Source organism: Gymnodraco acuticeps, unplaced genomic scaffold (assembly GCF_902827175.1).
Source record: "Gymnodraco acuticeps unplaced genomic scaffold, fGymAcu1.1, whole genome shotgun sequence".
In the NCBI taxonomy this organism is placed as follows: domain Eukaryota; kingdom Metazoa; phylum Chordata; class Actinopteri; order Perciformes; family Bathydraconidae; genus Gymnodraco; species Gymnodraco acuticeps.
In genome coordinates this window covers 169,024-181,139 of record NW_022989872.1, presented here as the reverse complement: position 1 = coordinate 181,139, position 12,116 = coordinate 169,024, and the positions used below count along the sequence as shown (strand labels likewise).

General features: G+C 40.6%; 1 protein-coding gene across 1 annotated transcript; it reads right to left on the bottom strand.

Moving 5' to 3' along the window:
* Positions 1–493: 493 nt before the first annotated feature.
* On the bottom strand, positions 494–4,268 carry LOC117533686 (NADPH oxidase organizer 1-like). The gene is made up of 9 exons (XM_034197586.1): positions 4,149–4,268; positions 3,959–4,039; positions 3,795–3,867; positions 3,222–3,402; positions 3,080–3,133; positions 2,837–2,991; positions 2,619–2,726; positions 1,413–1,530; positions 494–1,138 (listed from the first exon to the last, which is right to left on the bottom strand). Exons 1-9 carry the CDS (start codon positions 4,221–4,223, stop codon positions 541–543), a joined length of 1,443 nt encoding a protein of 480 aa, XP_034053477.1. The 5' UTR covers positions 4,224–4,268; the 3' UTR covers positions 494–540.
* Between the last annotated feature and the right edge of the window lie 7,848 nt (positions 4,269–12,116).

Here is a 12,116-nt window from a genome sequence, read left to right as displayed (position 1 = left end):
CAGTATACATATAAATAACACTTTCCTGTCATGTTCTTAATTAACATCATGACAGGAAACTTAAAATTCAGTATAAGATAGTAAAATATAACAAAGTAAACATTATTAAATTAATTATGTAGGTGTTGCCGTGAATTAAACCGTAAATAGTGATAAAAGTGCTTAATAGTTTAATGATTGACTTATCTTTTCTATCATGAATAGTTCCAAACCGTACACAAACTTAAAGAATGATACTTAAAACAGTTGAATGTAAATATTTAACTTACATTTCCTGGAAAAGTGGTTTCAAAGCTAAAAATAAATAAAAATAAAAGTTCAATACATTTTCTTCACCTCCTTTAAAATGCTTCCCTGAAGCTACCCGAGTGATATTTCCAAACCTCACGTGACATTTCTTGGCATCCTCTTATTCTATTACGCACGTTTTAAATCTTTGGTATGGCAAACAGGTTGAACAATATTGCACAACCGACTGACAGAATCTGTTATGGTGAACATGTTACATGCACACTGAATAAATCTAAGGAATGTGACTCCCTAGCAGCGGTGAATGGTCTCTGGCAGACTGTGGCGCCGGGTCTTGTTGGCCAGAGCTGCCTTTCGGGTCATGGTGGAGCAGCGGGTCAGGATCTCCTCTGTTTTGGGTCGAGCAGGCACCTGGGGAACGACTGATGATCTCCTAGAAACATTGGAGCTTGCATATTCAGACCTCTCGTCGCTGGTATAGGAGCCACACCGGTCTAAGAGGCTGAGATCAATGTTGCTGTCGCTTTGCTGAGGCGATGCCAAAGGACTTCCTCTGTCTGCCAAGTTGGATTTGAAGACTGAGACGCTGGTATCGGTGCACGTGTTGCTCATGCTTCGTGCTCCTTCTGCATCCCTCTCCATCTGCGTCCGGGTCTCAGAGAGGACGTCCAGGGATCGGGCCTTGTGGAGATGCCCTCTGAACTGAATTGCAGAATCACTTCGCAGACCGGTGTTATCGCTGGATCGACGTGAAGCCGGAGCCTCCCTGCTGGAGGCCAGGTTCAGGGTGGAGCTGTGCAGCTTCCTCTGCAGGCTGTAGAGGCCAGCCCGAGTGTTGTTATAGGGCTGAAGGTTCATGGAGGGGATGTAACCTGCCTTGCCATTGAATCTGGAGAGGATTGCAAAAGAAAGACAATTGATTACAACTTTTGCAAACTATAATAACATCCCGATCAAGTTGAGAGAACTTATTTAGCATTTATTTATCAAATTGCACAAAACCCAATTTCTAACTCTTTGTATAGACAATAATAGGTTTGTGATGTGTTTGCTTGAAAAGACAATAAAAGAGCATTCATAAGTGCTTCAACCAGCCTTTTTTAAAATGTGCTCCGTGTTCCTATTCTCTATTGTTTGCAGTGCAGACAGATAAGATTCCATACCTTACGAGCCACCAGCCGTCGTGAGACTTCCTCAGCACCTCCACCGCGGAGCCGATGGGCACAGACACCTCGTCGTGCTGCTTCGTTGTGTAACTCCTCACGGCACAGTACAGGTCACCTAGTGGTCACAAAGAAGTTAACAAGATCAGAAATGTTGCAGTACAGTTAAAGACTAGAAGAGAATAGATGTATGTTAGCTTCCATTGGTCAAAGAGCACTCCCCAGTGGTGATTCTTTATTAAACCTTGGCATCATATTATAAAATATGTGCACCTGGCATGAATTTATTGGCACAGCAATGCCAGATTATGTCAAAGCAATGTCAGGCTTGGATGGAATTTTAAGAAGCACTGTAGATACAATGTGTTCATTGTATCTATAAAATGCAAGGCGCTTTACAAAAATGAAAGACATTCAGACAAAGGCATTTAAAAACAGTCGTTAAAAAGAAAAGATAATAAAAGAAACATTAAAGGAAAAAAATACATGAATAAAAAGTTACAGTGCAGTTTAAGATATGAATAGTTCACACAGAAGTTCCATTTTACTGATGCCTTTCTTTAAGGTTTCTCCGAACATGAGCTGTGTATGCTTGTATGGCACATACGTCCCGAGCAGCATACACAGAGAAAACCAGCCAGGACAAAGTCCCCAGACACTGATTCCCTGGGGTTACTAGCCCCAAATGTTCATTAACCAAAAACGAAACAACCGCTCAGTTTCAATTAAAAGCAGCGACAAAAAGATAAAAGCATGGACACGTTTTTCCAAATCCTGCTGTGACATTAGTCTTTTAATCCTAGATATGTTCTTTAGGTGATAGTAGACTGATTTGGTAACTGTTTTAATGTGACTGTAAGATACATAAATGTAAAATAGCTTAAGTTACCCGAATTGTTAAACTTTGTAATGCTCAAATAAGTGATTAAACTGTCAAATTGGATGAAGAAATCATTAAACAAGAATAATGTACACTTTTTGTTCTTAGAATATGATTTCATGAAGTTTATTTTAAGCATTTTAGTGTTCTAATTTTATTGCAATTTGCATTTAGTTGCATTATTGAGTACAACTATAACATGTACTGTATGTACATTTCAATGTTTTTCCATAAAGAATAAAAGAGTTATGTGTACTTGTCCAATGAGGTCATTTCTTGCTACATGCATTCCTGTACATTATAATTTGACTGAAAATAACACACACCTGCATTCTGGAATACAGAGTCTTCCTCATCCTCTCCGTCCAATAACTGCAGGTAGGGAGCAGGAAACCAAGCCAAACTCTTTGAGTCGTTCTCAACCAGCCACCAACCTGGAGAGGAAATACAACAACCTTTAAGCATCACAGAAATACAGAAAGAGTAGCTCAAGTTTGTTTTGCTGATTTCCAGTAGCCATCTACATGAAAGCTGAGGCACTGACCTGCAGGATCTTTGATCAGCACGTCCAGCTTCTCGCCCATAGCGACCTTAAACGGACGATTCTTGGTATCTTTTGTCTCGTAGGCGGCCACGCAGGAGTAAGTCTGGGTGACAAATGCCTCCTCCTCCTCCTCCTCCTCCTCCTCCTCCTCCTCCTCCTCCTCCTCCTCCTCCTCCTCCTCCTCCTCCTCCTCCTCCTCCTCCTCCTCCTCCTCCTCCTCCTCCTCCTCCTCCTCCTCCTCCTCCTCCTCCTCCTCCTCCTCCATCAGGCAGATCATCAGACATCAGGATCATGATGCTGTGTGAGAGAGAAATCAGTCATTTAATAATAAATAACTCATTTAAACTCTTGTAATTTGATCTGAAACTCTGGTGTGAGAACTGACCTGTTCTTGGTGAAGTCTGGCTGCAGGTCGTGATCTTTGGGCATGAAGAACTGAGTCACCTCTGGGGTCCGTGTCACACTTTGATCGCACTTCAGAACTTTCTCGCAGTAGCTCTCCAGGAACTTCATGCGTTGGATGGAGCGCTTGGATCCTTTCTTCTGGCTGCTCTTCCTGGCCTGTCCTGCAGAGAGGAGAGGAACATTTTTCAAGATTATTACCAGACTGTAAAGAGAGCAGCGTCTAGTCCAAACTGTAAATGTGTTCACCGATTCATGAAGGAAACAGTCATAGGGAAGGAAAACGCCCAAAGATTATTACCAGACAGGCTGAGAAATAAGGTGAATTACTATATTTATATAGCATTTTTCTAAGAAAGTACAAAATGTAATATCCATCTAATTGCTTCAATCTAAGTTAAAACTGAAAAACAGAAGACATTAGACAATACTTCAGCTAAATGTTTGCAGTGTTCTAGTTGGCTTTTCCTCTAATTATCGGCTGCAAATGCACCATTTCTGTGTAAGGAGACTATTAAAATAGACCTTTTCTAACATACATTTGAACTATTCTTACCTCTAAATTTGGGGATCACTCTGTTATTTTTCTTGAAAATGTTCATGATAGAGAATCTCTTCTTCAGCTGCCTCTGTTTGAAAGAAAAATAAACGTTTATTATTTCTACAAAATAAACACCAATCTAAGAACATGTGTGATTTATTTTGTTTTTGGGGACTTACATGGCATTTCCTGAACTCCTGGAAGGACCTGTAAATGATCACTTCAGTGTTGTCCGACCACAACACAGAAATCATGAACATCTGTGGAGAAATACAAATAATGAAGGATGAGGGATGACATTTTTTACACAAATACAGAAAATCACACAGTTAAATCTTCAGTTAAATCGCGCCTGTTGTGTTAACTCACCTTGAGTTTAGGAGTGTCCCTGTGCACGGCTCCAATAATGCGAGCACTGATTACAACGCGTTGATCCCCAGCCATTGTGTGAAGTGAAGACCCGCCCACAGGAGATGCGAGCGGAGGACCGAGGAGGGGAACCGAGGAGAGAGGAGGGGAAGCAGCAGACGTTTAAAGAAATGAGAACTCATCTCCTCTGAGCGGTCATATTAAAGAGACGTCCGTTCATTATTACGTGGCAACAGCTGCATCAGCTGTCGAGTGTTTTGTCATAGCGCTGTATCTCTGTTAGATCAGCTGAACATTGTTCCCCCACATATTTACTTTGAATTCATTGAGAGTGCGGTATAATGAGACAATAACAGGCTACAGATGCGGACACACACACACACAAATATATTTATATAAATATATACAATTTAAAGTATGAGAGCACTCTCATAATAACGTAACACAATCAGAGACTGGATATATCCCCCCCTCTCTCTGGTCGCTGAAATGGGGAATTGAAATTACGGGCCAAAAGTTGTATTTACAAGTAAGCCTATTAAAAGTAAGCAGAGGACACCAAACCAACTTAGACCCGTCTGTCCGCCGCATTTACGCACTGTACAACACACACACCTACACACTGTACCACACACACACACACCTACACACCTACACACTGTACCACACACACCTACAGCTCCTAAAGCATAAGCCGTTGTGTATTTTATTATGTGAAGCACTAAATGGTCTTAGAAAAATATCGACTCTTTGTTTGTAGATATCTACTAAACTAAAGCAAATAAAGAGAGTAGGCCTGTTATACTGAGTGATATTATATATTATACACCAGAGGTGGGACCAAGTCATTGGTTTGCAAGTCCGAGTCAAGTCTCAAGTCTTTGCGCTCAAGTCCGAGTCAAGTCTCAAGTCATTGTTTTGCAAGTCCGAGTCAAGTCTCAAGTCTTTGCGCTCAAGTCCGAGTCAAGTCTCAAGTCAGGTTGGGCAAGTTCAAGTCAAGTCCAAGTCCTAAACTTTGACAAAACGAGTCATAAACAAGTCATTATGTGTTTTTCACCAAATGTAATGACATCGATCAACAGAATAATACTTAATAATCAAATTGCTCTTTATTAGTCACATTAATAATTTAATAATCCATTTTCTCTCTGCTGGTAAAGTAACGTGTGTTTTTCTAATTTAAGAGGGATCAGTAAGGTAAGGCTACCGTGACGGTTTGATTCAGAAGGAGTTTAATGTATAAGATCCCTGATGTTGAGGTAACCAGAATGTTTATTTCCACTGTGTACAACATGTTGTAAGGGACCCACAATCTATCTTTATGTAAGGGATAATGTGCAGCGAGGCGGTCTCTATAAAGAACACCTGAATCTAGATCCCTCTGCAGGTGGTACTTTAAGTATATTTTGATGCTAATACTTTTGTACTTTTACTTGTAACATTTTGAATGCAGGACTTTTTATTGTACAGGGTTCCTGCAGGTTTCGGCAACTCAAATGTAAGACTTTTTAACACCTTTTTAAGACCACTTTGAATAGAATTTAAGACCTATTTCACGGCAATAAAGTATGAAGGAAAATGTATATAAAGAAGAAATACGTCCCATAATCACTTACAAAGTAAATGTATTCATGTTCAACATAAGAACAATGACTGAACACAACAGCGCAACAGTACAGAACTGTGTTAGCGTGTTAGACAAAAAGTGTGTGTATGTGTGTGCGTCTGTGTGTGTGTGTGTGTTAGGGCTGTGCAATTAATCATATTTTAATCGCAATTACGATTTTGGCCTGCCACAATTACGAAAACAACATAATCGTAAAAAACGATTATTTTGCTTTGCTAGGTTGTGACAGTGCACCACAACATATTTGATCTAATGAATTTTTTAGTAATGTATCATTTATTTAATAAATTTTTGTATTGGTTTTTCAGTTGAATTATACGTTCAGGGTATTCAACAGTTAAAAAGATACTGTTCAAATTATTATTTGTTTTAAAGTTCAATAAATTGATGTTTTCAAAGTCAATGAATAATCGTGATATTAATTATTGACCAACATAATCTTGATTATTGCCATAATCGAGCAGCCCTAGTGTGTGTGTGTGTGTGTGTGTGTGTGTGTGTGCGTGTGTGTGTGTCTCTGAGAGAGAGTGACAAGAGCTATATTCAGACTGAGCTCTGCTGCCTTGGCTACACTATTTCATCGTTGCTGTTGTATGATTGGTGTTTAGCTACGGTATTTAGCGTCTACAGCACCTCCGCTTTTAGGGTTGACGTAGACCCAAACTTCGCCCGGAGGTCCCCCGGTGTTGTTGCGGGAGCTGCTGCACTAGCTAACACTCCACTAGCTAACGCTGCACTAGCTAACGCTGCACTAGTTGCTGCTGCACTAGCTAACGCTGCACTAGCTGCTGCTGCACTAGCTAACGCTACATTAGCTGCTGCTGCACTAGCTAACGCTCCACTAGCTGCTGCTGCTGCACTAGCTAACGCTCCACTAGCTAACGCTGCACTAGCTAACGCTACATTAGCAAAACAAACACTAATTTATTTTGTAAAAGATGCAGCGGGCTTCAAACACGTTCCCTCCACTGGTTTCAACCAAGCACTAAATTAGATGTTTTCCAACCAAATACGGTTGAACTTACACTTCCCCATATTTATTTGTAAGTAGATTCGAAGATAGGCTACATGAGCTGAAGCTTGGTTGCTAGGTTACTAGCTGGGTGTTCTCCAATAAGGGGCCGGGGGAAACAAAGTTAGTGATTACTGGTTCCATGTTGATTTAATTCAATACAAATTGTTGGGGGGAACTGAAAGGCTATTACCGTACTGGTTACTTTGCAGCCCGGACATTTTCCCCAAAACACATTTAGACGCTATCGCAACATAGAAGTACCTTTCAAATCCGATCATTTTTAAGACCTTCTGAATCATATTTAAGACCTTTTTAAGGCCTTAAATTCTGATTATCAAATTTAAGACTTTTTAAGACTTGATTGTAACTTTTTTTTAATTGTCTGAACTTCTCCCACCTCTGACAATAAATCCTGAGTGTTTACCCTGCTCTGAAGGTTATTTTCATTTTACAAATCCTGCACTCAGCTTTGCTTTCTCCAATATCATTGAAAAGCAGCCAGATGCTGCTTCTTTTTTCGGTTTTCGCTCATTTCTTGACTTTTTCCGACGCGCTTGCATTTAAATCCGGCTCCCCGTCTCCCTGTCGCTCTGTACAGCTGGCCTGTACCACTACACATGCTGTGCCCCCCACCCTTCTTTCACATAATGGTATGATCCTAGTGTGTCCTCGCATATGATTGGCCGCATGGTGGCCCAGCTAAATAAAGACCCGCCCCTGCCTGCAAGGATTCTCAGCAAGAGTAGGAGCGGCTGAAGATTCTGCTTTCCCCGACGGGAGTCTGCTCTTCTAACGGCAGCTCCCGATCGGCGTGTTGGAGACCTCTGAATTAAAGTAGCAAGTCACCTCAAGTCAGAAGGCTCAAGTCCAAGTCAAGTCCCGAGTCATTGGTGTTCAAGTCCAAGTCGAGTCGCAAGTCTTTTGTGATGTTGTCAAGTCGAGTCTCAAGTCATAAAATGTGTGACTCGAGTCTGACTCGAGTCCAAGTCATGTGACTCGAGTCCACACCTCTGTTATACACACTGCTCTGCTTTCTGCACGGACCTTACAGCTGTTCTCTCTGGAAACATCACGACGCGATGAAAGCAGTTTCTAAAATAATATCATGGGGATGCATGCAGAGCTGTCATTGGCTGAGATAAGTCCGGCCGTGCGTCACGCCTCCACCGTTCCCGGAAATGCATCCGTGGAGGAGCGGTGGAGGAACCATCAGTGTATCCTCGGTTAGAGCTCCTCCAGAGAGCCTCCTCGACGCTCGATCCTCGGTCCTCGGTGTGCATTTAGAGAAATTAGATGTCCTTCAAAATGGCGCGCTGAAATTCATTTCCGGGTCACTACTGGAGGACCGAGGAGTCGAGGAGTCGAGGAGGGGAAATTTGAGTATTGAGAAGCCTCTATGGTAAACTTAACTATGTGCATTTAAAAAAAAAAAAAAGAGGAATATTTTTGGTGAATACTAAATGTACGGTGGCCCTGAAGTGCAAAACACCACAGCATTTCAGAAAACACCACAGCATTTCACATTGGACGGAAAGGGTATTCCTTTAGGGAGAACACTTCTTGTTTGTGATTGGACAGAGCCAGCCAGAGAAGCACTGCTGTGATTGGTTGTTTTTGCTGCCAGTCAAGAAATGACGCTTCGTGATTGGTCAACACCCGACAGCGAAATATGTCCCAACACATCAGCCGTTAGCACACACTCAGAGCTCACAGCTCCTCATATCTGTTCAGAAACTGGACACAAGTTAAACATGTACAAACCACAGACTGTCTATGTCATGGCAAATACAGTCACTGCTTTTATTTATGTCTGTATGACGTTGTTGTGAGTGTGGACGGAGCAGCAACAGGTTAGTTTAGCCTGATGGGTCCGATTCCATTCAGAAAACACGCATTTTAAAAGCTTTTCGCCTGCCGTCTTATCTGCAGACTTGTCAAAGCGTTAATTCATGGTTTTTACTAACCGTTATCAGTATGTAGTTACTTCGGCATCACTTTGAAACGTGTATTACAATTAAATCACGGTCAAATATGTTCATTTTGTTGTAGTTGGTATCTCCCATAGTATTTACATGGAGATACGCCCCGCCCCCTCTCCAGCGCCTCTTGTTTGAATGACAGGAGCAAACACAGCTGACAGCCGCGGTGAAACTCGAGCGATTAGAGCGATGCGAATATTGGGAGGTCTACCATTGTATTCACATGGAGATAAGCCCCTTAAAAACCATGAATTAATAAAGCATTAATTTTGTGTTTACTCCTGTCATTCAAACAAGACGCTGGAGAGGGGGCGGGCCGTATCTCCATGTAAATCCTATCGGAATCGGATCGATCAGGCTAAACTAACCTGTAGCTGCTCCGTCCACACTCACAACAACGTCATACAGACATAAATAAAGCAGCGACTGTATTCGAAATGACATAGACAGTCTGTGTTTTGTATATGTTTAACTTTTGTCCAGTTTCTGAACAGATATGAGGAGCTGTGAGCTCTGAGTGTGGGCTCTGTCCAATCACAAACAAGAAGTGTTCTCCCTAAGGAATACCCTTTCCGTCCAATGTGAAATGCTGTGGTGTTTTCTGAAATGCTGTTGTGTTTTGTGAAATGCTGTTGTGTTTTGTGAAATGCTGTGGCGTTTTGTGAAATGCTGTGGCGTTTTGTGAAATGCTGTGGCGTTTTGTGAAATGCTGTTGTGTTTTGTGAAATGCTGTTGTGTTTTGTGAAATGCTGTGGCGTTTTGTGAAATGCTGTGGCGTTTTGTGAAATGCTGTTGTGTTTTGTGAAATGCTGTTGTGTTTTGTGAAAGGCTGTGGCGTTTTGTGAAATGCTGTGGCGTTTTGTGAAATGCTGTTGTGTTTTGTGAAAGGCTGTGGCGTTTTGTGAAATGCTGTTGTGTTTTGTGAAATGCTGTTGTGTTTTGTGAAATGCTGCGGCGTTTTGTCAAATGCTGTATTGTTTTCTAAAATGCTGTGGTGTCTTGCACTTCAGGGCCACCGTAAAAAGGTACCATGGGGTCAGATTAGAATTTCCTAAAGGGGGGTTCGTTTAGCATGAAACACTTAAAATAAGTTAAACAAGAAAGTAGAATGTGAGGTGATAGAAAACAATTTCTGCTAAAAGGTTAGCAATGATTGAGAGCCTGATTTGGCCCTCGGGCCTTGAGTTTGACACATGTGGGCTAGCCTATTGTGACAGCTAACAACAGTGAGTTATGCAAGTAAAACATTCACTTGGTTTTCTGTCTACAGCTCAGACTCATCTACCTATTTGAGCCCATCCACACGGACTTAAAGTTTTTTGTAGGTTTATATTTATGCGAAGTTTGGATGCTTATAAAAAACAAGCCAACCTAAAAATGTATGATTTTTGCTCATGAAAGGAATCTATTTGTGTTGGACGTCAGTGTCAAATTTCTGTTCATACTATCACACAATCATGTGGGTTTTGATCCATTTGGTATTGCAAAATAGAGTCCTTTAACATAAACAAGATATTATTACAGAGACACTATCATGAACAGTGGCGACTGGTCATTAGGGGCAGGTGGGGCACAGCCCCACCTAGTGTCAGCAGAAAGTATTAAAAATAATGATTACAAAAAAATGCAAAAAATAAATGTTAAAATATATTAAATATATTTTAAGATCATGTTTAATCATCTGTACATTGCTGTTTTAGTCGGTGTTCTTCTAATTAGTGTCTACAGTGTGTGCCTATTGAGCTGTTTAGAGCCATGTGGGACAAAACCCGATCCTGCCCCTCCCTCTCCCTGTCTAAGTCAATGGTGACTGTAAAAACTACACTGCGCATGCTCAGAATATTTTCCTATTTAATGTGTGTAGCAAAAAAATAATGACCATAGGGGCATAGTGCTGCCATCCCCACCATACGTCATCTCACATAATTCAGAGCTGATTGGCTGTAAGTACGTGTGCCGCGAAAAGTGTGGTGTGTGAAGAGGAGACGAGAGAGTTGCAGTGACGCCTCCTAAAACCCGGAAATAAACTGTGCATGGCTTCCCTCGACAAAAAAGCAATGAGATTTCTCCATAGGATTTTAGAAAATAGCTCCAAATAAGATCTGTGGGAAACAAACGTGTTAGATAAATGCACGTTTTGTTCAGCCGGATAATATCCACATGTCTACCCTACTTTTATAATTTTCGAATCATAAATCTATTGATTAGATTAGATTTATGATAGACTTTTGAAACTACAAGAACATAAGGAGGACTTTTACAAAAAAGTGATAGAGATTTTTGTCCAGAGGGATAGGCAAATGGAATTCATCTTCAAGTCAAGGTAAGACTGCAATTTTATTGAAAATGGGATCTTACTTAGAGAACAATTCAATATTTAAATGATAAAATTACATTTTTTGGGTATCCTTTTGTTGAACTGTCTGTTTACAATTAATTGAAGCATCAGACAAAAAAAGCTTTTGAAAATAATATAATATTTTGATTTAGGTCAAAATATAATATTTGTAAACCTGAAGAGTCAGAGCCAGTGCCTCACCAGCCATGAACCTCACTGCAGAAGCTTATAGACATCTATGTTTTTTGTGTCCTACCACTTTTGTACATATAAAAACACCACTGATCATGAAGAGTACATCTGGGCAAGTAAAGCAGTTAAAATGGCTCCTTCTGGTTAGTAAAATAGGGGTCAAAATATTAGTGTCAAGATAATATAGAGATCAATTTGTTTCCTTGTGCATCAGCTGATATTATGCTATGTATAGACATTATTCTGGTCGGAAATGACATGAAATTGTTAAAAGTATTTTGTAAAACAATCCCATAAAGGGTTAATGATACCACTACAACATTATTTCTGTCTGTTGAATGAATGTTCCAGTTTTACTTTTGATTGTTCTGCTTCCCTAGGGTGTAAAGTCCTTTTGACCTTATACTCACCCTGGAGGAGCAAAGTGGGTCCAGAATTGCAGAATGTTTGCAGCAAGCAGCCAATCAGTCAATAGATTGCTGTGGCTTGTGCGACATGATGACTTATGTTAACGAACATCCCTTTGAACCAAGTGAACACATGCACCTTCCGGGCGCAGAACAATGTATAATTTAACAAAGAAGAAGGCTAATTTGATCATACATTTCGACTCAGGCAGAACACTTCATTATGTATTCATAGTCTATACATAATTACAGTATTATAACACATTCACCACAATATAAACGTATGTCTTGGCAACATTATCAATCATTCATTGAAATCCAGTCAAAGTGAGCACTTTGTTTAAAATCTCGTATGTTAATCTACACATGAGCTATCAATGAATTTTATCACCTGGGAGTTTTTGTTATGA

Coding starts and splice junctions, on each gene's coding strand:
- LOC117533686 (XM_034197586.1), bottom strand. CDS start 4,223: ATGGCTGGGGATCAACGCGTTGTAATCAGTGCTCGCATTATTGGAGCC. Junction 2,992..3,079: donor GGAGGAGGAGGAGGAGGAGG/AGGAGGAGGAGG, acceptor GGAGGAGGAGGA/GGAGGAGGAGGAGGAGGAGG. Junction 2,727..2,836: donor GCTGATCAAAGATCCTGCAG/GTCAGTGCCTCA, acceptor TTTCCTCTCCAG/GTTGGTGGCTGGTTGAGAAC.